The sequence below is a fragment of the Parasteatoda tepidariorum genome, chromosome 8, assembly GCF_982258835.1.
Source record: "Parasteatoda tepidariorum strain Cologne lab strain chromosome 8, Ptep-v5.0, whole genome shotgun sequence".
In the NCBI taxonomy this organism is placed as follows: Eukaryota; Metazoa; Arthropoda; class Arachnida; order Araneae; family Theridiidae; genus Parasteatoda; species Parasteatoda tepidariorum.
This window is the reverse complement of record NC_141762.1, coordinates 3,265,353-3,293,328: the sequence shown is the minus strand read 5'-3', so window position 1 is coordinate 3,293,328 and position 27,976 is coordinate 3,265,353. Positions and strand designations below refer to the sequence as shown.

At 30.0% G+C, this 27,976-nt stretch overlaps 1 protein-coding gene across 6 annotated transcripts; it reads left to right on the top strand.

Annotated features, from left to right (window-relative positions):
* The first annotated feature begins 115 nt into the window (after positions 1-115).
* On the top strand, positions 116-27,898 carry LOC107444838 (uncharacterized). 6 transcript variants are annotated; one of them, XM_043050151.3, is made up of 3 exons: positions 116-267; positions 19,966-20,308; positions 27,143-27,898. In XM_043050151.3, exons 2-3 carry the CDS (start codon positions 19,968-19,970, stop codon positions 27,300-27,302), a joined length of 501 nt encoding a protein of 166 aa, XP_042906085.1. In that variant the 5' UTR covers positions 116-267; positions 19,966-19,967; the 3' UTR covers positions 27,303-27,898. The 6 variants fall into 6 exon arrangements, with proteins under 6 accessions (XP_042906085.1, XP_071036879.1, XP_042906086.1 ...); XM_071180778.2 differs by lacking the exon at positions 116-267 and adding an exon at positions 302-447; XM_043050152.3 differs by lacking the exon at positions 116-267 and adding an exon at positions 11,007-11,158.
* The last annotated feature ends 78 nt before the right edge of the window (positions 27,899-27,976 follow it).

Here is a 27,976-nt window from a genome sequence, read left to right as displayed (position 1 = left end):
TTTTTATGAAAAATAAGGATCGCGTGACAAACTGTAAACACATCAACGAAACAAGCAATTACCAAAGTTGAATCCATTGCCAGTGTGTGAGACTAAAATCATTAGAATGATGATGATTCCCCATGGAACACTTTTTTACCGTTCCAAGAAGTGGCGCTGCGGAGCTTTCTCTAGAGAATCGTTTGCTTTTTTAATTTAGTAATTCGAAAAGGGAAAACTTATGCCGTGAATCAAGCTTCTGTTAGGATTACTTAACCTCAAAGGAAGGTAAAAATGAATATGTTTTATCATTTTGATTGTGTTTCAATTAATAACGTGAAAGAAATTATTACCATCAATTCAAATGTAGCAAAAACTATTTGTTTCAAAGCCGAACAAATCCATCATTCAAGGATCAAAATCATCCCTCATTTGATATCGTTAAATGCGCGACACATTGATAGAAAAGTAAGTTTTCTTAAAAATTAGACTTTTTTAAAAATTTGTGCTATAAATAATTATTTCAAGAATCTTTCATTGATGGATTTGTAAGGTTTTGAAACAAGACTTCGATTATTCGAGCTCGATATCCAATATTATAACACTTTTATGCACTCTTTGTAAAACTAAAACATATCTATTTGTTTATCTAATTTTATCTCCCTCTCTCTATACCTATTTTTAATTCAAGTGGTAACAATGTTGACACTTCAAAAAATATTTGATGATTTCACATTCGGTTATTAATAACTTATAGAAATGCAGATTTATTGAAAAAAGATTCTAAGCGTTGATTTTAAAATTAGTATTAAAAAATTTAATAAAGATTACATCGCTAATTAATTTATAACTCTGTTTTTTAGCTCCCACCTCTTGACGCACACAAAATAATTAAAATAAAGTAAAAAAAGGTTATTATTTTTTTATATTTTTAGAAACAAAGATAGAAAAAAAAAGTTTCGCGAAGAAAAAAGAAATTTGAAAACAGCAGATTTATATTTTAAATTATCAACTAAACGCCCTCACCGACTGGGTGTGTGAGTTTAAATATCACTTTTTTTCTTCTTTTTCTTTAACACCAGAAACCAGGAAAACGAGTCCTAACTAAAGCATTTAACTTTCACTTAACATGCATATTTGACATTAAAATTTTAATGTTTAGGTAAAACAATCACTTTACTTTTTTAAATTACTTTCAGCAAAACAAAAATGTGTAAGCATTTTTAAGAATAATAGTTTAGGAAATATGAATAAAGAAAATAGAGTGGAAAACCTTAAAATGCTTTTTTTAACAACTTTTCTCCGTCTTTTAAATATCTCAAAACTATAAGTTTCATTATAAATTTAATTCACGTAAACAGAAATGACATTAAACAATTTTTATAGGATTATACTTTAGGAAGTAAATAAGATGTTTACAAAAAAACACATTTAAATAAACCTTATAGGAAAACTCATGACTCAATCCCTCTCTCAATACTCTCTCAAATCCCTCTAAAAAGTTTTAATATTTAGGTAAAGCGAACACTTTTTTAAAAAAGAATTAAATACAACAAATTTTTAAAAAAACGAATAGCTATTTTTATAATTTGCTAAGAATCCGGTAGAAACATTCCAGGATGTTAGCTTTATTCGTAAAAAAAATGTAGAAGAAATATTAGGAGGTTTGACCCATTTTTTTTACAAAATTATTTTCCTAATTTCTTTAACATAATAAAATTTCTAATGTGGCATCATTTGATATTCCACAATTTTACTCATCTCTTGAGATTATCGTTCATTTAAATAATAAATTACCATTTTTAACCACTTTTCAAGAAAGTAAAACATGGAGAAAAAACTTATCTACTTGAGGGTTGTTTAATCCACTGTGAGAGGGAGAGAAGGGGACGAAAGGGACATCTAGCTGAAGGTGCATCAAACCAGTGACTAAAGGAACTTTAAATTCATTTCATCATAGTTGGCCAGACAACCCAACGTGGGCCAATGTCTTCCTCTGAAAATTTCTAAATAGCGATTTCCGATTTATCTTTGATCTCTAAATCTTTTTATTAATTGCAAGAAAATCAGACTCTACCGAATCATCCCATCTAAACCTTGGCCTTCCCGCTTTCTTTTTCCAGTGGATCTGAAAAGCAATATCTTTTTTATTGCTCATTCGAATCACGTGGGCTATTCTTTTCAATTTATTTGTTTTTATGTATTTAATGATATCAGGTTGTTTATAAATCTTGCACAGTTCAAAGTTAAATCTCCTTCGTCAGTTATTATTTTCCTTTACATCACCAAGTATACTTTGCAAAATCTTTCTCTCAAATAGTTCGATACAATTTTCCTTCAGTTCCTTTATATTTATGTGCATGATTATATTTCTAAAATCTAATTAAATATTTCATTAGGTAAATAATTTTCACAAATATTTTTGAAAAATAAAATATGATTTTCAAATAAATTTAATACTGAAGTCTTACGTCAATAGAGCTTAAATATTTTTTTTGATCCAAGAAGAAAAAGAATACAGCGATGATAGTTATTCTTTTACTATTAATTAATAATCCATAACGTAAAAATGAATTTTTAATGTAAATTTAGGTTTTTATGGACATGCATCATTTCATTTTTTTTTCTTTTTAATAAAATTGACTTTTTTCCCTCCACTGATTACTTACTGCACTCCTCTTTTTTAAGGAACATTTTATTGAGGATTTTGTGTCCCAAACGTCCTTTGCGTGCTACAAGGGAAGTTTGACGAAATTCAAGGAAAACCCTAAACCGTAATAGTTAAATGTCTAAAGAAATATTATGAGCAATAATTGCGCTTAAAGAAATATCAAAATGTTAATATAACTTCTAAAAAATAACAAATCAAAACTGAAAATGTTGAATGATTTTAGTTTGCAGTTAACTACACTATCGAAAAATGTTCTTTCTTGCTTGCTTGTTTATTGTTCTTCTTATTTTGTCAACTTTTCTTTATTATTATTTTTTTAAATTTTGTATCCTTCTTTAATTCATTTTTCTTCGGCTTTCACTAAATTTTTTTCATTGTTTCATCCTTTATTTTATCTCATTTTCTTTCTTTTTCTATGATTTTCTGATACCTTTATTTGAACGGATAAATATACTTTTTATTTGACCGAACAGGAATCTTCGATACCTAAAACATTGGAGTTAGCTGCTACCTCGATAATGTAGTCTAGATAGTTTAATAGGACTACTACTGTCTGTAGAAAGTTTTACTCCCGTAATTTTAGTTTGTTACGTAAGGCTTATCTCTAGAACTTATTGTATGAATCAAAATTTCCTTTCCTTATTTATATAACTCACTTATCCTAATAATTTTCGTAAACATATTCCTTATTTTCTATCGTTTAATTAAATAAAATGAATTATAAGATATATATATCTTTTAACTTCCTCTCAATTAAGTAACTTTAATTGACAAATTCTATTTTTAAAAAAAACTTTTACGTTTTAGAAGTTATTAGACAGATTTCGCAAGTAAATAAATTGAGCTTTCAATTGAACGAACATTTTCACGTTTAAAAAAATATTTTTGAAGCAGCAGAATTGGTCAACTATTTCTATGTTATGGGGAAATAGCATGAGCTGCAAAATAAACTCATTATAGCTCAACTTTTATCTATTCTATTCACGAAAGTGTATTTTGATAGAAAAGAATTCTAAAAAAAAATACGCTCCTAAACATTAATTAAAGTTAGACGTGTCAAACATTCAAGGCTAATTAAAAAAAAAAAGATTTGCAAACATTTATCACAGTCCAAAAAAAAAGTGAAATAAAACAAGGGGCAGTAGCATCTGTTCATTGTTCAAATTATAATTAAAGTTAGTTCGCAAATCTAGTGGCTATATTTATGCTTTGGTATGCCGAATTTCTGAACTCGCATTCCAGATTGTGACAAAAGATCTTCACTTTTACCACATTGAGAATCATCCGAATTTAACTCATAGGAGTTGTTGCAAAATTAGTTCTGTTAGTCGTTATTTATTATATATTTTGTTGGAATTTAAGAAAAAAACCATTATTCCTATGAAGAGAGTCTGTTTGCATTTAAATGCACGCCATGTGGATGCTAATATCCCAGCTCGACGGTATATCAACATCGCCAATTCTTGAAACGACGTTGCAACAGCCTTCTTTTGGATTGCTATCTTAAATCGTGGGAAATGAGGAAATGTATTGAATAAAAATGACTGTTTTATTTCCCGTAAAATTTGAAAGTTGCATCGCATTTAAATTTTACAGACAATATCTTTCTAAAAATGAATCAGAAAGTGCATTTGAACAAGAAGCAGAGAGCAAATTCTTAGGTGTAGTAGACATTACAAAAACAGTAATTAAAGAACGCCATTTATAACAAATGCAAAATAAAATTGCAAACTATAACAAACAAGCAACAGTTATTAACACTAACAATCAATTAACAATAATAATCAAACAGCAAGTAATAGGAATTAATGAAAATGATATAAATAAAACGAAATATATTTAAGTTTCGATGTTCGCTTTTAAAAGTTACAAAAGAATAATAAAAAATGTTTCTTGCAGACGGTTTTCTTCTATTGCCAAAAAAAAGCAAAAATTCTTTATCTCCGATTTGATTTGTTGAAAGTATGTCAGCCAATTAAACAGTAGTCCAATCAAGTCCAATGTTCTTGCAACGTCATATAGTTGTTTCTTTTTCAAGAATGAGTGTTCTCCTTTTCAATGGAAATATGTTGCCAAGTCTAGGATTCCAGTATGGCTACGAAACTATAATCTTTTTTTTTGAATAATTCTATGATATATATCGTAACGGATAGCGCGAATTAAATTTCTGTCTGGCGTGTTTAACTTTTAAAAGCTTTTATGTTGTTTTTGAAAGCATATTTGCATAATTTGAAAACGAAATAAAATGCAACTATATGCAGTCGCGAAAGATTATTTAAATATTATACTGCAATGGTCTTTTCTTAACTTGCAACGGAGTTTAGTTAATTTATTTCAAACTAAATTGACTCTTTGTACTGTAATGATCTTGGAGTTAAACTTGGAAATATATTAAGAACAAGTCCTGAATTATATCGAGTGAAACATAATTTTTTTTTAACAAATTTTTTTTTATGTCGAGATCGTGACAGTGCAATGTAAAATAACATGGTGCTGTTATTTTAACCTCGCAAGTTACAACTAGAAGTTATTGCTATCTATGATATCGATGATATAATAAGTCACATTTTCAATTTGTTCAGAAGAACGTTAGTGGAAAAAACACTACGATTCCCATAAATGTAATAAGATTTTCAAATTATTGTGCTATTTATCCAACGTAAATTACTGAAAATTATAAAAATACGTAGCCACAAACAATACTAAAACCAGTTTTGCTTAAAAATAGCTTCTTTTTTTTATTATTTTAAAACACCAAGCCCCTCATACTAATATTTGTTAATTAATTGAATCCTGAGGTTCAGTATTATTAATTCAAATTTAATTGAGCTTATATCTAAAGTAGTTTTATGTTCGAAATTACGAAATTGTTGAATAAACCCAAGAGCACAACATTTAATCATGTTAGTTACATTTAAAAATTACTCTGAGATTTTTCATTTCAGGAAAATCATTATTGTGGAATTTTTTTCATAAAAAAAAGAAAGTTTAATAATAAAGATTAGATTGTTATTTATTATTTAATTCGACATTATGCAAATTTAAAAGCATTCTCAAAAAATTATTAATCAGAAATTCGTAGAAATAAGTTAACTACAGCTCTTTCAGCATTGACACGCATACGATAAAATAAACTTTTACTAATTTTAAATGGTGTTTTCTTAGAAAAAAAATGTTTTTCAAACACAAGATACGATAAAATGTTCAATTCTGAACTGAATTTACAAAAACTATTACATATTAATCTTCATCAATGTATATATTTCAGCTTTTTCTCCCACCCTTAAGCCAAGTAATGCTGAAAATTAAATGCATTCTTTTTCAATTTTCACAATTTCCATGTTTTTTTTAAAGAACTTAAAAACGATATCAAAACTAATGGGAGTCAGGAAAAATACCTACAATATTAAAAATTCGTTAAACAAAAACAGAATTAGACAGAAATGTATGGTTTATTTTGTTCTGTTTAGGAAACTAATGATTTATTTTCACCGAATTCCTAAATCAGTTACGAAGTTCTTCAAGAGATGGCACTGCTTACTGAAAACTGTAAAGCAATATTTTCCAAATAACTACCATTTTAAGCAACAGCGTGGCTGCAATCTAAGGGCAAAATCACTCAAGGACAAATATTACAATTGAAATTGGGTGATATACTACAGAAAACATTATTTTATAGTTTTTCCAGCAGCATTCATCAATCACTTAAAAATTCATGCCACTTATGTGTGAAACTTGCCGAAACAAATCTTGTTTCCTCAAAAGTCCTCCACGAAGGCAAATTTCTCCAAATACCTGATCCAGAAGTTCTATTGTCTTCTGAATTGAATTCAAAATTACTTCTGAATTGGGATCAAAATCAAGGCTACGGAGTTGAACATTAGGTAGTCGTAAACCCAAACTTAGGTCGGCTGTTCAACGACGGTTATAAAATATTAAGAAAATTAGCAACAAAAATTACAACAAATGACTTACTCTTCACAACATTCGCAAGCTACTTCTGACGAAAAAAAATTCGTGCCATTTTATGTAAAGCGTGTTAGCATAATAAGCTAACAAGTGGAAAAATAAGTCAAAAAATACTGTAATAGACAATGCATAAATAGATTTTTAAATGCATGGGAAAAACGCTTAAAATTACTTCAAAACTGTTAAAAACGAATTTTTTTCTTTCTTGGATTTTTGAAAAGGGAGAGATGGCTCCATTTCTTCTTAACTAGCACTTTCGGACCAGATTTGGGCTCTTGGGCTTTCGTCGAAAAATCAGTGTGACTCGAGTCACACTGATTTTTCGACGATGATTTTTCGACATGAACTTTCAAGCTCTTATGGCAATGATCATTGCCATAAGAGCTTGAAAGTTCATGCTTTAATTCTTTGGTGCAAATTACATCAATATACTATTATAAATTACGGTTAAATGAGATTCTTTAAATGATTTAAAACTTAACTTTCAGCTTCATTCTCAAAGTGATGTATGCAAAAATTGTATTTAAAATATACATCCGTTCGTCTGGTAAGCAAAGATATTAAATGACAGCTGTGAAATCATCCAATTTGTTCTAACACAATACTTAAAATGATTTATGTTCATTAATGCATCTCAATAGAAACATAAGAGAAATATTTGGACGTGCAAAGTGGGGGGACAAAGTGTTCTTTTTAGGACGTAGAATTTTAGTTTGATGGTTTCAAATGTTTCATTCCAAGAAAGAGCAGTTACTGCGAAGCAATCATCGGGGCTAGTGAGCGTCAACGAACAGCGGGCTTAACCCCCTAGCTAACTTAATATTATTTGATAGTAATATTTTTGTACCATTTATTAACGTATTATAACGGCAGGGACAGGGCAAGGCTTCGGCTATTTTTTTTTTATTACCATTATTCTTTTATTTCCGACGTGAAAAGCACGCTTCCGGCGTTTTGTATGCAAGTTCTCTAAAAATCGATTAGTCTAGAACTAAAGTTTAGGAAAAGCTATGTGATATGTTGATATTATTTTTTCTTTTAAAAAAGATAAGTTCACGCAATGAACACAAAAACATACTTACTGTACTGTTCGATAGAATAATTATTCACGTTAAAAAATGAATACTTTATAACACGCGATGATATGTTTTTGAGACATTTTTATATTCTAACCAACAGATCGTAAAGAAACGAATTTCCATTGAAAAACAAGGCCGACATAGATAAAGTCATAGTTTTTTGAGAGGGAAAATTAAGCCGTCTAATACTTTTTCTATTCTTTTTTTTTTCATTTTATTTCTTAACTTTTAGCAACATACTGAGAGAATAAACATTGAACATATATTAACATCTAATTAAACGTGTTACATAAAAACATAAAAGATTATAAGCATTTAAAACATTAGAGCATTAAAAACATTAGAACATAGAAAAATTGTAAAAATGTATCGAAAACATAAACAAAAAGTTAAGAGAAAGTCATTCAGTTTGCAGGGCTTGTAATAGCTCACATGCCCCCTAGTATCTGTCGTAGATGTTTTCTACCACTGCTCGGCAAGCCCCCAGGTGCTCAGTATTCATCAGGGCGTCCTCCTTGCATAAAATACAATTTGGGTTTGGAAGGTACTTAGGTCTGTAGAGATGAGCGGCCAGAGAGTCATCCCCGGTTGCCAACCTAAAAGTCTTGGGCGATCCTGTTTAAAATCTCCCTCTAAACCTTATCACCAATTTCTTCGTTTAAATTATTCTCATAGTTCTTATTGACGTTATTTTAAATCATTCTGTTTATAATCTGACTAGATATACAAAAAAACTGGAAAATTTGAAAAGTGGGTGTGATAAACCTAGAAATTACTGCAGAATTAATTGGACTTTTGGGAATAGAGGATATTTTAGGAGTTGAGTAAATACTTGATGTTTGCTTTATTAATGAAGTACTTGAAAATAGAAATTTATCGTATAATTATTATATGTCAATTTTCGTTTTAATTCTATTAAAAGAATTTACTCAAATTTAAATTTGATAGTGATTTGACTTTATTATTACGTATTTCTGATATAAATTTTAGTTTACTTAATTGGTGATTTATGGTAGCTTCAAAAAATCGATTAGACGTACTTATCTGATGCCATTGACTAATTGAATAATCCGGCTCTTTGAAAATAGACACCATAATTTTGCAATGTGACAGGCTTATTGGAACAATCTGCAGTATTTTCTAATTAGCCTAATACTCTTTAGTCTTATTGCGTTCAGCACATATATCTGGGAAATTTTATTTTATAACCGGCGTTGAACAATATTTTACGACTATCTATGTTCAATTCCGTAGCCTTGTCATTTTCTATCCATACCAGAAAACATGTGAACTCCTGTATCAAGCATTGTCTTCGTGGAGCACTTTTCGAAGGAACTAACTCAAATTACATGGAGAGGGAAACCACAAAAAACTTCCACGATTAGCCTGACGGCAAGGGGACTCTAACACATGATTCGTCTATCATATTTAACGTCAGCACTGTTATCGGTGCGAGCCTGGTGCGTAATTCGTATCTATCCGTTATCGTATTAGTTTGCAATAGGTAAATAGCCTTATTGCAATATTGTAAATAGCCTTTTTAAAGGCTTATTGCAATAAGCCCAAATAAATTTAATATGCGTAAATTTTCGCTCATTTCCTAATTAGTTTAAAAGCTGCTTGCAATAAGCATAAGGTTAATTAGTAAATACTGAAGGTTTTCCCAAAATACCGGTGACATTTGCAATGAATCGGATTTTTTAATAACGCTGGGAAGCTGCGATGGCTCAGGGGATAGAGTGTTCACCTTCCAATGAGGTGAGCCGGGTTCGAATCCCAGAGATGGCTGATCGATACGCATCCGGCTTGCATCGAACAAAGTACTGAAGTTAAATATTCTCAGTGGTAGACAGATCATTTAGAGTCCCCTTGCCGTCAGGTTAACCGAGGGAGGTTTTCGTGGTCTCCCTATCTATGTAGCTAAAATTGGGGTTAGTTCCATCAAAAAATCATGCACGAAGGCATATTTCTCTCAATACTTGATCCAGGAGTTCCCCTGTCTTCTGGATTGGGTTCAAAATGACAAGGAGTTGAATATTAGTAGTCGTAAACTTAAATTTGGGTCTGCTGTTCAACGACGGTTATAAAATAAATATAATAAGCCTAGGACATTTGTGCCATTTATCTCAACACTTAATCTCGTTTTATTGTTTTTGTCCTCAGTATAAAGGGGACGCTTCACCTCGGGGGAAACGTTTCATGGTAAATTTTGTACGTTCCACCTGCGTTGGTATTCTGAAATTATTTTAAAATTCGCAGTCAAATTATTAAAATGCATTATTGCAATATAACTTTCTCATAGCTGAGCAATTCCGTCTATATTTCAGTTGCATTTTGAAAACATTTGAAACATCATGATTTGCTCTTGCTTTACATGAATTCGCGTTTCTCTGGGCTTTTAATTTTAAATTATTTATGTAGGATGAATGTAAAAGAGAATTTACTGTGAAGGAATTTTCCCTACTATTAAGACTATAATTTCCTGAATGAGGAAAGTTTCCCTTCATATTTTGAGTTCTGAAATTCAAAGAGAAAAAAAAAAAGACAATTATTAATTCAAAAAAGTAAGTTTTTTTTATTTGACTTAACTAACACATGATTTATGATTTGTCCTTTCCATGCAGTAAAATTTCGCAGTTTGATGCTCATATATTGGATAGCACAGGAAACAACACAAATAAAAACATAGGAAATTTTCTTATGAGACAATATTACTTGTATATAATATACCATTTATGTTTTTATAATATGTAGCAAAATATCTCTTTACAGAATACCGCTTTTACTTTGCTAAATAAACGGAAAAATTTTATTTCTCTTATGAGGTAACATTGCATACATATGGCATACCGTTTTTTTGTCATAACAACATGTCACAAAATATCTTTTTACTTTTTAAAGATGACATTGGAAAGATGTGCTCTATACCGATATTCTAGTTACCTTTTATGAGAACTCCAGAATGCTTGCACTTCTTCTTGTTGCCATCTTTAAACAGAAAAGAGATAATTTGTATTGTTTTGTTATGAAAACTTTAAACATTTACATTCACTTTCCACAATAAAAAAATTGGTGCTTATAACGTTGCTTCACAATTTATCGTTTCCCTGTGCCAGCTTGAAGAAAATTTTCCTCAAAAAAAAAGTTTTTTGAAAAATTTTGTGTCCTTTAAGAACAGTTTTAAATTTTCCTGTAAGCGTGCCTTGACCCTTTTCGTGTCAGCGATATATTTATCACTATGCGTTTTTGAACGTCTCTATGCTGAACAAAAAACGCGTGTGAGTCGCGGTCGATAAAATAAAATAAACCAAACAAATGGTTACGAAGAAACATCGTGAGTTGCAGAGATTTTTGTACGACTTGTTTTATAAAACTTAGTATCCATGCATGTGCAACGACATAACTAAAAGTTAAGATTCCAAAAAATTTGGATTATGATTTTACTTCAGATCGTCGAAAGGTAATTCATTTATCATTATCGAACAATATTATTTTCAGCGAAAAATAAACAATGGCCGTTGCTAACAGATTTTTAATATCTATCATTTAGTTACTTAATAAAGACATTGTTTTCTATTAAGTTATGTAAAAATTATTCAATATTCATTATTTCCAATTTTTATTACATTTGTATATTTAATCAAATGTCTACGTAAGAAAATAATATATATATTCTTTTTTGTTTATGTTTTAAGGGTAAACTGTGATAGGTAATTTTTTTTCTTTAAAAAATTAAATTTAAAAAAATGAACATGCAAATCAATTTTTTTATTTTTTTTTACAGAAATGATAGGAAAAATCGTGTATCATTACTAATAACATAATCTGATATAAAAGAAAATACATTTACTTGTCTTATTTACTTATTTTTTATTCATAAATTTCCAAATTTCCGAAAATTGTACGTTATATTGTTTGCATGCGAGTTTATTTTATTAGTTTTTGTATGCAAACCTTATATTGTTGTCACGCATATTTATTTTGAATAATGAAATTATAGAAACGTTGCATTTTGCCGTGCTATTTATTTGTTTTATTCGGCAACTTGAAATTTATACTGAAAACTCTTTGTCGTTTTTTGCCGTTTTAATACAGAATGAAATGGTAATTGTGTTGATATAGCCTAAAAATTATTCTAAAACATCAAATCACACATTTGTGGAAAACTTTAAAAATATGAAAATACTATCTTCTTATATTGGTGGAAAATATTATTTACATATCATTAACATACACTGCTCTATAATAATGGAAGAGACCTTTTCAGTTTTTGATATTTTTTCATATTTCTCAAAAAATGCTAAAGGAATTATTTTATAACTTTAGAGTTTTTTAAGTGTGTGATTTCTCATACTCCTCAATAAAGTTAAAAACCTTTAGAGGTTTGAATGATAGGCACTAAATTATGAACGAAAAAAAAGCTTTTCTGAACACCCTATGCCAAAAAATATAGCAATAAGCTTGTAACTCGTATCGATTATTCTGGTTATTAAATGCAATAACTGCATAAAATTATTTCATAAACCTAGCTTAAATATTTATAGACATTTTTTAATTTTTTAAAAATATTTAAAGCTATTTTATGGTATATAATTTTGCTGCAGAGTAAGGTAAATGGAAAAACATCAAAATTATGTTGGTAGTTTAAAGAAACATGAAGGTGTTTCTAAAATCATCACTCAACTTCTTTTTCTTATTTCGCCAATCAAAAATTTTATGTTTTTAGTTTTACCTTCCTCACAAGTAATTCGTTAGATTCCGATAGAGTATTTACCCTATCTTTGTTTGATGTGCAATTTCTGATAGGCATTTTAGTTTCATGTGCAATTTCTGATAGATATTTTTGTTTGATGTGCTTTTTCTGATAGGTATTTTCGTTTATTTGCAATTTCTGATAGGTATTTTAGTTTGATGTACAATTTCTGATAGGTATTGCTTGATGTGAGATTTCTAATATGTATTTTCGCTTGATGTGCAATTTGTAATCGGTATTTATTAACAAGAATTTTAAAGCAGTATATTAAAGGAAATTGTTACGGAATATCATGTCCTTATAACTAAATTTGTATGTACTACAATCAAACTTTAATGCAGTGCAAGAAATATATGTTTCTAACTGATCAAGTTTGACCCTTGGGGTTATGTGGAGCTGAGATATGAAGCAGTTTTACTAAAAGTCATTAAGATATTTTCGGCGTAATTTATGTGGATGGACATTGGAGGATCAGTAGAAATTAAAAGATTTTATAGTAAATATGTGGAACCCAATAGTTAAACAAATATAAGAATAAAAAGTTTTCAATGGTTTTGACACATCCTAGAAATGGATTCGGGAAAAAAAATATTGCAGAAAAATACTTGACAGAAAGCCAAGTATGTACAGGAGGACACTAGAACTAAATGGGGAAAAAAATTGAAGAGGACCTGAAATTACTCATATTTATAAGCTTCAAGAAAAATGCAATCAACAGAAAAGAACAATCCAAAACTTTAAAGAAGGCCAGGGCTGTTGAAAGGCTGTAGCACCAGGATGATGATAATAATGATGACCAATTTCATCTACTTTTATTTAATGTAAATTGCGTTTTATATATTATCAGGTCACATTTAAATGTTATATACTAATAAGACGAGCATTTTTAGAAACTAGAAAAAGAGGGAACAAACTAAGAAAGGAATCGACAATATTTCCAGAATTGTAGGGGGGAGATTCGAGAAATCCACAGAGAAAATAATAATTCCGTATGTGATAACATTCAGTCAAAACGGCGAGATGCCAAAAAATTTTCTCCGCCAACCTTGAGTGACTGCTGGTGGTAGTACACGAATAAATATTTTCCCTCCGCTTTTTTCCGAAGGAAGGTAAATAAATATTATTTCCGCCATTTTTATCTTTTTGTTGACACTGATGACAGACACGTACGTCACTTTTCTACATAGACTGATAGTTTTTATTTTTAAGAAGAGAACTCCTCAAAAGCTGTTAAGTCTACAGTGGATAGCTGATTTAGAACAACGATAGCCGACTTGTTGACAGATTTGTCACCATAAATCTCTATTCAAAGCCCACTTCATGGCATAATGGCATTAAATACGAAAAAAGGAATCAATTCTTACTTTTTCTCGGTGTTATTGTTTCATTGTTGAGATAATTTGGTGTACAAAACACACCTTAAATCGGCTGTCAGTGGATCTTTAAATCAACTTCCAATAATTTTCAAATATCGATGGGAAGCAGTTGTTTTCCCACCTATGGTTTGTGCTGCCATTTACTCGAAACTAAAGAAAATATGAAAGATATTGTTAACAAAAAAGTGGATAACAGCAAAAGTGTAAGTAAGTATTTTATAACATTACTGGGGGGTAAAGCCCCCCTGTTCCCTGACACTCACTAACACCGATGATTGCGTCGCAATAATTGCTGTTTTTTGGCATAAAACAGTTGAAATTATGCAACTAAAAATATATAAAAATATTTGAGCACTCACCTCCCCAAGGAAGAGACCCAGGTTCGAGTCCCGGTGATTGCTGGTTAATTCATATCCTGCTCTAGTCTCGCACCGATCACAGTGTTTTATGAAATACACTGTATCCGTAAAGTGATGGTGCGTTTTTGACCGGTCACTGGCCAAAAGTGCGATTTTTTTTTCTTTTTTCAAAAAAGAAGCTCTTGTGTAATGCACCCTGTTAGTGGTTTACAAAAATGTACCATTTCTTGAAACAAAGTCCGATTTTTAAGAATGTTATGGAATGAAATTTAACATAACTGTATTTTATGTTAAACTCTAATCTATTTGCGTAATGAAGGGATATTTATTTCAGAAAAATAAACAAATTCATTTGAGAAAAATTAATTTATTATTTAGAGAATTTGGCCATACTTGGAATATGGAAAAAATGAAAGGAAGTTTCTCAAAGGGATCAAGAGAATCCATTCTCTTAACATCAAGAATTTCTGTAAAGATAAAAATTCAACGGTTGAAGCTGAGAGACCGAAGCATCCCTGTCTCAATGCCAGAATTCAAAATTAAAGGTAAAGTGAATTGTTCTCAACGGACAGTTAGGAGCATTGGAAGAGATCGAGGAGCTTGGTTGGAGATTTATCGAAAGATAAAATAGCCGAAAACAAAGCTAACTCCCCGTAATCAATATTAAATTTGAAAATTATTAGGCGAAAGCTGGTCGCCAAAAAGATAGTGAGCATTAGTATTACCGCGTAACTGAAACATTTTTGTGGGGAGAAATAAATAGAATTTGCTTTTGATTGAGTCGCGACAGTGAATTAATAAGTTATACTTGTATTGGTGTTATTAGTAGATAGTTGTTAATAGTGAGAGTTATTTGTATTGAAATAAAAAGTTATCATTCTTAAGAAGAGAATAAATATTTATATTAGCTTTTTATAAAAAGTTATGAAAATTAAGTAAGTGGTTCATTTTAATTAAAACTCGATTAAGAATGTTAAAAAATTAATTTAAGAAATTAAAGATATTTTAAGAGCTACTAAATATATGTAATGCCAATTATGGCTTCACGGGGATAGATTTTGTAAAAACATTAAAGCAGGAAAAGAATCTTAAAATGAGATTTTTTTTTCTTTTAATGATACCAAATGTTTTTCGTTATGTTGCGTCTCGAGGGATTCCATGCAAGTAGGGAAATAAAATATAGTTTTCTTAACAAGTTTTGACACGAGGCAAATGTAACTGAAATGAAAAGTTTCTTTTTATTTATATTAGGAAACATTTTAACTCATTTTATATTTAGTCCTTTGTAAATAAATGCTCCCAGGATATTTGCCAGGTATTTTTTTTTCTTCGCACAATTCATCGCACCTCCGTTCTACCTTTTTTTTTTAATTCTATCAAGGAAAGATCATCATCCTTTGAGTCTGCATCTGTGCCAAGAATGAAAAGAACGATCTCTTCCGCACATTTCACGATTAGTAACCTTCAAGAGACGGTTTTTCTCTTCTACTTTCTTTCTTTCTTTCTTTCTAACGCATTTTAAAAGTTGATTAAGTGTTGTGAACAGTGGTGGAGTTCACCAGCTCTGGTGAACCCTTGTCGAGACAGGTTGCGTATCCTGAAATTTTAAATAGATCAATCGACAACGATAATAAAGGAGAAGTGCGAAATTTAAGCATAACTTTAATAACATATTTACAACAAAATTAAAAGCATCCAGGATTATAATCCAAGACGTAGAACATAAGATAAAGTGTATAGCTAACCGCAAAAAGAAAGAAAGAACAGAATTTCACAATGGTATAGATACATTTTATCCACTTAAAATTCAGTTCAATACATAGAAGATTGCATAGAAGTTCGTCAGGTCACTAACTTTGGCACCTGAACCTAGTATGTTGATTACACCACAAACCCATTCGTAGAAACATTGTTTAAGATGTAAAATGGAAAGGAAAGTTAATTTACTCTATTGGGTCTCAAACACATTACCTGACTAATTAATTTTAATATTTACTCTATTTATTTTTAGAAAAAAAGTTTTTTTTCCTATTTTAATTTCCATTTTGTTTATATTTTCATCATCTATATTGTTATTACTATTATTGTCATTTACCAGATCATTTGGAACAAGATAAGATTACTCTTCCATCATCTATATTTTTATTATTTTTCCTGTTCCATGTTCTATTTTGTTTATATCTTTCATCATTTATATTTTTATTACTATTATTGTCATTTACCAGAACATTTGGAACAAGCTAAGAGTACTCTTCCATCATCTATATTTTTATTATTTTTCCTGTTCTATGCTCTATTTTGTTTATATCTTTCATCATCTATATTTTTACTTCTATTATTGTCATTTACCAGATCATTTGGAACAAGCTAAGATTACTCTTCCATCATCTATATTTTTATTATTTTTCCTGTTCTATGCTCTATTTTGTTTATATCTTTCATCATCTATATTTTTACTTCTATTATTGTCATTTACCAGATCATTTGGAACAAGCTAAGATTACTCTTCCATCATCTATACTTTTATTATTTTTCCTGTTCTATGCTCTATTTTGTTTATATCTTTCATCATCTATATTTTTACTTCTATTATTGTCATTTACCAGATCATTTGGAACAAGCTAAGATTACTCTTCCATCATCTATACTTTTATTATTTTTCCTGTTCTATGCTCTATTTTGTTTATATCTTTCATCATCTATATTTTTACTTCTATTATTGTCATTTACCAGATCATTTGGAACAAGCTAAGATTACTCTTCCATCATCTATACTTTTATTATTTTTCCTGTTCTATGCTCTATTTTGTTTATATCTTTCATCATCTATATTTTTACTTCTATTATTGTCATTTACCAGATCATTTGGAACAAGATAAGATTACTCTTCCATCCTCTATATTTTTATTATTTTCCTGTTCCATGTTCTATTTTGTTTATATCTTTCATCATTTATATTTTTGTTACTATTATTGTCATTTACCAGATCATTTGGAACAAGCTAAGATTACTCTTCCATCATCTATATTTTTATTATTTTTCCTGTTCTATGCTCTATTTTGTTTATATCTTTCATCGTCTATATTTTTACTTCTATTATTGTCATTTGCCAGATCATTTGGAACAAGCTAAGATTACTCTTCCATCATCTATATTTTTATTATTTTTCCTGTTCTATGCTCTATTTTGTTTATATCTTTCATCATCTATATTTTTACTTCTATTATTGTCATTTACCAGATCATTTGGAACAAGCTAAGATTACTCTTCCATCATCTATATTTTTATTATTTTTCCTGTTCTATGCTCTATTTTGTTTATATCTTTCATCATTTATATTTTTATTACTATTATTGTCATTTACCAGATCATTTGGAACAAGCTAAGAGTACTCTTCCATCATCTATATTTTTGGCGAAACATATTGTAAGAAATTTTGGAGCATGATAAATCATAATAGGGTCCAAATTTCTAGAAATTTAATATTGAGCTAAATTGTACTATATTGGTGAACTTCTTGCAATTGATACTATGCTTTAATTTGAACGAAAGTATGGTTGAATTTAACAGCATGTTAAGGTTGAACATACATTTCACTGTGAAATCATTTAAAATTCCGCCATTATGGTTCAAATTGAATCAAAAAATGGTTGAATTTAACACCTTGTTATGGTTGAAGCAACTTTTCATCCTGGTATGATTCAAAGTACCGATTAGCCTGGTAAAGTACCTGGTGTGTGGAAGAGCATTCAGCTTGGTACTTATTGCTAATAGGTACCATGATGCCTAGTTGGAAGAAACCCGCCAGATTCTGGTTTTTAAATAGTAGGTCATCGACTACCGATAAAACACATAAGTGCATCCAAATTTTGTAGTAGCGCGATTTTTAATGAAAACAATATATAACAAATTGGAAAATATCGCGATCATTATTAATAACAATAATTATCGAATACAATAATATAAAGATCTTTATCAATAACTAATATATTGAAAAAATAACATCATGAATATTACACATAAAGATAGTTATCGTATATGATGTTATTGGGAGTGCTGATAAATTTCATTTAAGTAACGAAACTATTAACCAATGTATGAATAATATAAAATTATTACCCTTTTAAACTATCACAATATATATTTATATTAAAATTATATTAAAATTAATATAATTTTAATATAAATATATATAAAATATTTTATTAAATTAAACACTGCTATATTAAAATTAAACACTTAGCGGTTATCGAGACCAATGTTGCTTTTGGCGATAACTCGGAAAAATAGTCACCAGTACATGACTCCTATAATCCAAAGGTTAGTTGTAAAATATGCGAAATTCTCAGCTTTGCAACGAATCTTTTCTTTTGAGCAAAAGAAAAGAGAAAAAAGAAAAGAAATGAAAGGAAAAGAAAAGAAAGGAAAAGAAAAGAGAAAGAGCTTGATATTTTAAACTTATTTCGACTCTATGTTCTTTTCAAATAAAAGAATGGGTACAGTGTTTTTTTTTTAAATCACTCATACTTGTCTTTAGAAATATTTATTGAACATAAATTTAGTCCAAAACAGGAAAATCATGAGCATAAGTGGTGATAATATCATCACTTTTTAATTATACGTTTTGTAACAGGCGGGAAATTTTTTCAAAGTTGTAATTTTTACTGGAAAAAAATTAATAATTTTTTTTTAGAAGAAAAAAAAATTATTCACTTAAAAAATTAAAATAAAAATAATCTTTGGATATTTTTATTTGGAAATTTTATTACTTCTCTATAATAATTTTTATCAAATAGAAATAAACTTTTTTTTTTTTTTTCAAATAAAAATGATTTTTGCTTTTCATGTTATTTACTTAAATTATAAAAAATGAGCATTTTCAAAAGGAAAAAATAATAAATTTTCTTAATCAGTTTTTTAAATAAATTTAAAATAAATATTTAGAATTTATTTCCTTTTATAAAAATATATTCTTTAGTTAAAAACATCAAACAATTAAAATGAATTATTGAATTTCTTTAAATAATTAAATATATCAGTTCAAACGAAAAAAATTATACATTTTTCAGCTTAAAAAGTGCTTACTAAAATTCCAAACAAGCTGTCATAGTTATTTTTTAATTTATGTACTTGAAATAAAAAGCACAAATATTTTTTTCAAGTTAGAGAAAACAAAATTTGAAAATAACTGCGACAGGAATCAAACTTACATGTAACAAGACAGGAATTTTAACCATTATTAAAGAGCAGTACTCAGAAGACGTATGCTGTAAGAGCTAAGAATTGAGGTGGGTGGTCATATCTTACCACAGTAACCACAGTTTCGCAAAATGTTTACTCTGGCTAATGTTTTTGTTTATGGTCATAAATTTTATTTTACTTTCATCGAAATTTTACACATTTCAACTTTTTTTTTCTCAGTACCTTTATTTACATGCAGAACTAGGTTTCTTATATAGTTTGTCTAAAAGAAGAACTCCCCTAGCCAATCGTCTGAAACTGTGGCCGTTTCTATGGTAATGAGGTATGACTATTTCAAATAGGGGTGTAGGGTCATTGTTTAGGACAAGTTTTGACTCGGTCGGATCTGCGAGAGAAAGGGAATCTTTTTCTTCGGTCCAGTATGTTAGCCCTAGAGGGAAGTGAAGCCAGCCTCCCTGAAATGAGCTATTTTTATTTCCATAGCAGCAGACTTTGTGGCGTGGGGGAGTTCTTTCCGTAGACAAATTATATCTGTCTTTAATTTATAAAACTGACTATAATTGTCCCAATTTTTCAGTGATGCTTTTGCTTCGGTATCAGCGACAAAGACAAGGAGAGGGTGGCGGGGATGAGATGCCCCATGAGCACGACATGCGGCGTAAGATCAACGACAGGGACATCAAGAACGACAGTCACAGGGCCGCCACCCGCAGCACTCTCATCTGTATATTCGTCTGTGGTTCCCTCCTTCTTTCCTTGGGCCTGGCAGTCCTCTTCGTTGGTCTCCTCGTTCCTGGGCCGCGGGATGATCCCACGCCTTGGCTGGTGATTGGTCCGACATGCATCGTCCTGGGGATCCTCGTCCTTCTTCTCTCTGTCGAAATAATCCTCAAACTCAGGAAAATATCCAGTTCTAGCCGGTAAGATATGTCGTTGGCTTATCGCTGTCTACAAAAAGCCTGATATGCCAGGATAACCTCCGGTGTTTTCTACAAATTCTGGCACATTTTAGGCTTTACGTAATCAGCTCATGCACCTTTAGGCTAGTCAGGAAATGTGCGAAAAATTGCACTATCTGTCTTGATTCATGTAGACTAATTATTATGAACCGTGTTTTCTTTTAGCCACTTTGCATGCAAAACTGTTTTTATTTTTGACTTATATTCCTTAGTTTGATTTTATTTTAATAAATCTTTACTTCACACGGCTCATTGCGTTAAACCTCTACTAGAATGGGCTTATTACAAACAGCACAAAACAAATCTGACCAATTGAACATGGAATTGTATCTTTTCTAATTAGCCTAAAGGTAAAAGGGCTCTTAACAGTGTAGCCCTGAAATCTATCAACCATTTCAGAAAAACACTAGAATAATAAAAGAGCCAAAATAAAGGAACATTACGAAATAACGGAGCCTGTTCACGAAGGGCCAGAATTTTTAACTATTATGCGACGGATGCATCAACATAAAAGCAGTTTTGTTTAGCCTTGTGAACATCCTTAATAATCTTAATAGATAAGGCATCATGCTTTCATTTGAATATTTTTTTACGATTTACCATAAATACAAATCAATCTAAAAGTAATTCTTTAAACTTCTTCAATGCCAGGTTCGATTCCCAGGGTGGCTGATATATTCAATTTCCTATCTCCCACCAATCACAGTGCTAACGTAAAATGTCCTCAGTGGTAAACGAATCATAGGTTAAGATTCCCTTGTCAACGGGTTAACCATGGGAGGTTTTCGTGGTTTCCCTCTTCATTTAATGTGAATCATCACATTAGGTTTAATCTATCAAAAAGTTGTCCGAGAATGCTACTTTGATCCAATACTTGTGATCCAGGAGTTTCCTTAATCTCTGGTTTGGGCTCAAAATCACAAGCCTGAGTTGAACATTGAGATTCGTATACCCAAAAATGGGTCGGCTGTTTAATACTGATTATAAAATAAATTAAAGTGTCTGAACAAAACACATCAAGCATTCGGTAACGTTTTTTGCATTTTTTCTTCTTATTATTTTTCTTCGTATTAGTATTTTATAAGTCGACTTAAAAGCAATTTGAATAAAATGCAAAATCCTTAAAAATTACATTTTGCTCAATTGCTCTTCGAACTGTCTTTAAATCAGAAATTTTTTTTAAAAGATATTTTTGATCTAGAACATGTTCTAAAATGTTTGTTTTCTGGTATGAGCTAAATTGTCATTGAAAATAAATTCAGTTATAAAAAGATTCAAGTATGTATTTTGCTTGGCATTAAAACTTTCATCCAGATATGAAACTAGTTTATCGATTAACTAGCATATGAAACTAATGTATCGATATCACGTTAGTATATCGATTAAACTTACCGTCATTCTATCTATGTAAATATTGTAGGGATAAAAATTTCGAAATGTCTCGTGTTATTCTTTAAAGTCTTTTGATATTTAAAAAACCATTGTTAGACAAAACGAAATTTATTAGTGCTCTGCAAAGAAAAAATAATATAATTGATGCTTAACATTTTTAATGAAAAATAAATTACATTAAATAATGATCGCTGATAAGACATAAATATGTCCGTCATCGCCACAATCAATGTACTGATGCTCAAAATTAAATTAATTTAAATTGAATAATAATCATCGATAAACGAAACAGTACTACTTCCATAAATATGTGCATCATCGCCACAATGCTCCAAATTTCACTCGATATCATTTACTCTATCCATATAATTTTAGCGAATCATTAGGTTTTGATTTTTTGTTTTATTAAGACTTAAAGATAAAAGTAAAACCTTCATTAAAAAAGAAAATAATTTCCAATATGCTTTTTTATTATTTATGAAATAATTAGTTAGACATTAATATTGAAATCTATTCTCAACATTTTCATTTTGAGAATAGATATCAATATTACTGTCGAACTAATTATTTTTACTTTTGAGTAAATAGGAATTTCGCTATGACTAAATATTATTTTTACATGTATTTAATAGAGAAATATTTCCTGTTTCTATTAAGCAAAACTAAATGAATTTATATTATTGATTTCAATACTTTTATAATATAGCTTAATGCCATTGAAATAAAGTTAACAAACTTTACTGAAACACAATCAAAAAATGAAACTGATTTACACAAATTCAGAAAAAGACAAAATAAGTTAATAACATTTAAAATAATAAATCAAAATGGAAAAGCGCTAAAAGCAGTTGAAACCAAATTTGTCTTATTTTAATTAAATAATTTAGAAAAACAATTCTAGCAGAAAACAAAGAATATTTTTAGATATGTGTGTTAGCAAGTCAGTACTTCATCAGGCAGGACACACTGCCTGCTAACACACATGAGCCTTTCAGTCGTCAGTGGTAATACCAAAAATTGACTCTGACCCCGATATAATGGATAAACAAATAAGAAAAAGCAATTTAAGAAATTGAAATGTAAATACAATGAAAAATTAATGACAAACAAACACAATTTAAAAGTACACAGAGTAAGACTTAATGATGAAACACCCACATATAAGAAGAATAAATAAAGTTATAGTTAGAATAACCAAATCAAAATTAAATATAAATTGCCAAATCATTAATAAAACTTTAGAAATAAATCAAGTGCTGACCCCTTTTGAAAATCTTGAAAAATAAAACGAAAAACATTCAATGAGTAAAATTCTAAAAAAGTGCTGTCATCTATATGCTTCAGGAACAAAAAGTCCTAAATTTCACCACGTAGGCCTATTTATGCGGGCTTCAATATCGGCCGAATTATTTGAACGTCTTTAAAATATTTTAAATTAAAATATCATAATTACAGTAATTAAGAGGCAAATTATTATTCTCTAATGTAATTTTGAAATTCCCGATAGTTGAATTTAAACCTAATAATTTAACCAATCAAAAAATTCTTAAAAATCTTAAAGTATAGGTTGAAATTAAAATTTGTTAAACTAATAACATCAAACTTAAAATCCCTTCTTTTATCGTATAATCCGATGAAAATTTTTGTGTACTTTTAAATCTCTGTGTACTTTTAAATTGTGTTTGTTTGCCATTAATATTTCATTGCATTTACATTTCAATTTTTCTAATTGAATTCTCTTGTTTGTTTATCCATTATGAGGCTTCGGAAGCAGAGTCAATTTTTGGTATTACCACTGATGACAGAAAGGCTCACGTGTATTGGCAGGCAGTGTGTCCCACCTGATTGCTGTCTTGCTAACACACATATGTGTGTTAGCAAGACAGTAAAATATTCTTCGTTTTCTGACTTTCTAAACTGAAATATATAAATTTTTCCTACTTATTTACATTAAAATAATATTTTAATAATGTTTCAATTGTTTGTTGCTATTCTTTATAATATTGATATTGATTGTAATGTTGGGCTTTACAATGTTGACTGTAATACGACATCATCAGTAAAATCAGTATTTTATTTTCGACTTAATTTTGAAAAAAAAAATTTAAAGTTTTAATTAGATCCGAACTTTTTCAAAATGTATTTTATTGTTATGATGGAGATAATTTATTGTTATGCTGAAGATATACCCTGCATTAAATTCAAGCTAGAATAAGTAAGTAAAAAAAATACGTAATTTTAGTTTTTCACATTTTTAAAAACAAATACTATTCTGTATAAAAATAACAATTCAATCTTTCTTTCGCTTAAAGCAGGAATTTTATAATATAAAAATAAATTTTCGAAAAAAAATTTGAAAAGTTCTTTAGAATTAAAATTAACATGATTAAGAAATAAAATTATTTAGTGATAATAAAGCATCATATGAATAAATAATATATAAGCATATGAATAAGTATCCGTAACTCAGTCTAACACCTTTTCTTTTTGCTGAACTAAAAAATCCAAAATATTCAGAGCTAAGAAATTTTAACATTAACATTTTAATTATTATTTTATTATTAACATTTTAATTTTAACATATTAATATTATTATAACTAGACAGCGGATAATATGCAATTGCATACGTGCATATGCAATTGCATATTTTAGCACTTTATGCCATTTGTGCATATAAATGCATAAAAAGGTATAGCTGCTCTTATAAATGCATATTTTCAGCATTTAATGGCTTTTCCCTCCTAAAACTATATCACTATTCTCTTTATGTTAGCATAAGGAACGCTTTAAATTTTGTTTTGTCGTTCTTTATCACCTGAAAGGGTCAGCTGGATTGATGTTGCTGGGGGTGATTGCAATCACGTGAAAAAGATGTAGAAATGAGGTGTGTGTCGGGAAGGGGGGTACAAAGGACCCACCCAAACAGACATTCGTCATAGAAACCTCAGAAAGGGATGGTCAGATATTCTATGAAGGGATGTCTTTTCCTGGAATAAGTAATTGTCAATCTGTGTGGGAAAAATAAGGCTTCTGTGGTAGGTAGAAAATGACCTCCCTTTCCTGTGATTGATTAGCTAAAAGGTGGAGTGAATACATTTTCGGAGAGAGCTGCTATTCTAACATATTTCGATAGTCCATCCGATAGATAGATAGTTTCGACATCCATCAGTTGAATACGTAGTTAGTGAAGCTTCGAACGTGATTTTTGACTGCTGAATTTTAGAATATGCCAAAAATTAAGTCGACTAAATCAAATTTAATGAAGACATGGATTTCGGACTATGGGAAGGACTTTACGACCGATGGAGAAATAGTATTTTGTGTGATTTGTCAAAAACACATTTCCTGTGAAAAAAAGTACCAAATCGATCAACTTATAAAGACTAATGCTCACTCCGCGAAGAAAAAGCAGAATACAAAAGGATTTGTTCAAAGTTTATTAACTATTCCTGTTCAAGCAGCTAAAAAGGAAAGTGATTTTTCTAGTGATTTATGCAAAGCCTTAGTAAGCAGCAATATTCCTTTAAAAAAGTTAAATAATCCAAACTTAAGACAGTTTTTAAAAAAAATATTGTACCAATCAGATCATTCCCGATGAATCGACTTTAAGAAAGAACTACCTTCAACCGATATATAACGAAGTACTGGATGATATTCGACGAGATATTGGAGATGGCCCTATACGGATTGAAGTCGATGAGACGACAGATAAGTGCTGTCGCTATATTGCTCATTTTATTTGTGGAAAAATGGATAATAATGGACAAAGGATTTTCTTAATGGAAACGGAACTGAACTTCCAGAGAAAGTAAAACCAATGAGTACGAAATTGTAGAAGTTTTGTCCAATAACATCGGTTGACGTGGAGAGGTCATTTTCTGCTTTCAAAATGATCTTTGATGACCGACGACATCAATTCATCCTTGAAAATTTGGAAAACACTTAGTTGTGTATTGCAACAAAAATTATTCAGTTTAATAAAATCTTTCCGGAAAATGCGATGATCTTTCTTCTCTCATTTATCATACTTCAGTTTTAGGCTTTTTCTTCAGAAATGTGTAGATTCAAGTAAGAAATATTTTGATTTTCTTCGTTTTAACAAAAAAATGTTTTAGTTGTGTTTGTTGGAAAAAGTAAGTAGTAGTATTTAAATAAGTTCTTTTTCATCTTTTAATTTCTATTTTAAATGCATATTTCTAGTTTTAAGAGCATATATTCAAGTTTTTTAGTGCATATATTCAAGTTTTTTAGTGCATATTTGCATGCATATTTTGTCCGTTTTTTAGTGCATATAATCCACTGTCTAATTATAACATTACATAACATCAAGCTACATTAAGGCATAATTTACTAAACATATCTTTGTTATGACAAATTTATTTACAATGTAAAACAGTTAGATTTAATTACGAAAATTCAAACGAGGGCTAGAACGTAATGGCTTTTGATGCACAACGTTGATAAACGAACACAGCAGTTGGGTACAAGTGACGTCAGCTCGTGAATAATCACGTGACTTCTCGCTCCAACTGAAAACGAGTTTAAGTGGGGTTTTTTTTAATAAAAAATAACTTAATAATTAACACATTTAAAGCTGTAATAAAATGGGGGTCTGAGTGATTCTGAATTCCTTAAGATAAAATAAAAATTGACTGTAATTGGGTACTTGCACTTCAAGAAGAATGAGACCTCTCATACCCACACATGTGACCTATGACATCAGCACCAGCCAATCTTTATCAGCAAAATGGTGTATTAAAGTTGAGCTAAGTTTCTCTTCATAAGTTAGAATGTTATTTGAATACACAGAAATGTTTATTGAATACACAATGATATGCAATACGGTTCTGTAGAGCCGTATTGCGCATCGAATTAGTTTAAATATGATTCTTCCTCGTCTACATCTTTCACTTGAATTAGATTTATTATTTGTTTATGTATTTTATTCTAACAGTGACGTATTTTTGTTTTGTGCACCTGGCTACTTCGATTCGAAATTAAATTGTTTATGTTCCACATGGCTTCGTACCTGTCTTTCTGTTAAGTCTCTGAGAAATACATAGTAAAAAAATTAAAATCTCTGAGAAAGAATCTCTGTGAAGGAATATAGATTGTGTCATGTAGAAAATTGATACTTGACAAGCTCGGGTTACACGGAATGGAAAGAGCGTAACGTAAACAAATGCCACATTTGAACAACCCATCAGGATCGAGATACCCACACTACGTCACTTGCTTGTACCCTATTGTTCATTGCAGAAAATCATTTACTATTGGTGTAATAATAAAGTAAAAATTTTTACAAAAGAAAAAAAGTGTAACTTCTAGTTTGAATCAATATTTTAATAGTTTAATTGAATGCCCGATATCAGATTTGTAAATAAAGAATTGTTCCATTTTAGGTCTTCTGTGGAACGAGATTCTCCTCCTAAAGAAAGCTGGACACTGGCTGATACGAAAAATGAGGAGGCAAAAACCATTCCTGTCATCATTCATCCTCCCACTCCGATGCAACAGCTGAATCCAGTGACTCTTCCGTCGGACATCGTTCAGCACAGGTGATGATGATATGGGGAAATCTTATGGATACATTACATTTTTGAGGAAAGAGTTTTCTGGTGATTCAACACTTAGTGGAAGATCCGATTAATTCATAGCATTGTTTCTGGATCCGTGACACGTTTTGAAATCATCATGTTCATTTTTTTCATCAAGAACATCCTTGAACTGGTGATGAATAGCTCGTGTTGTATACGTCACATGATGTCTTCGGAAATAGTGTTGAATTCCACACACACTTTAATTTCCATCAAGAATCGACTTAAATGGAATTTGACATTTTCAATGACCGAGTTCTGTACACTAACCTCTACTTGGCATCTATGGATGGTTGACTGAATGTAAACAATAACAAGATTCCTAAAACTGGAAGAAATATGGAAAAATTTCCGGTGTATTCCTCCGCTTGTGTTATGCTTACGCGGCGATGTGTGAACAAGCTTCATACTCCCAGGAACCCTTATTATTGTGATTTTTGTTGTCCTTAATTTTACAGTTCATGAGACTTTTCTGTAATTTATGAATTCTAACAGATCGCGAGCCTAAAAAAAATATAACAAAATTAATAATACCATAAATAAAGTGTAAGGTTTGCCACAGTTTGAGTATTATCCCTTATTTGGTTATATTTGTGTAAAATAGCACCGTTTATTATTTTTTGTGGTTGCTCAGCAAGC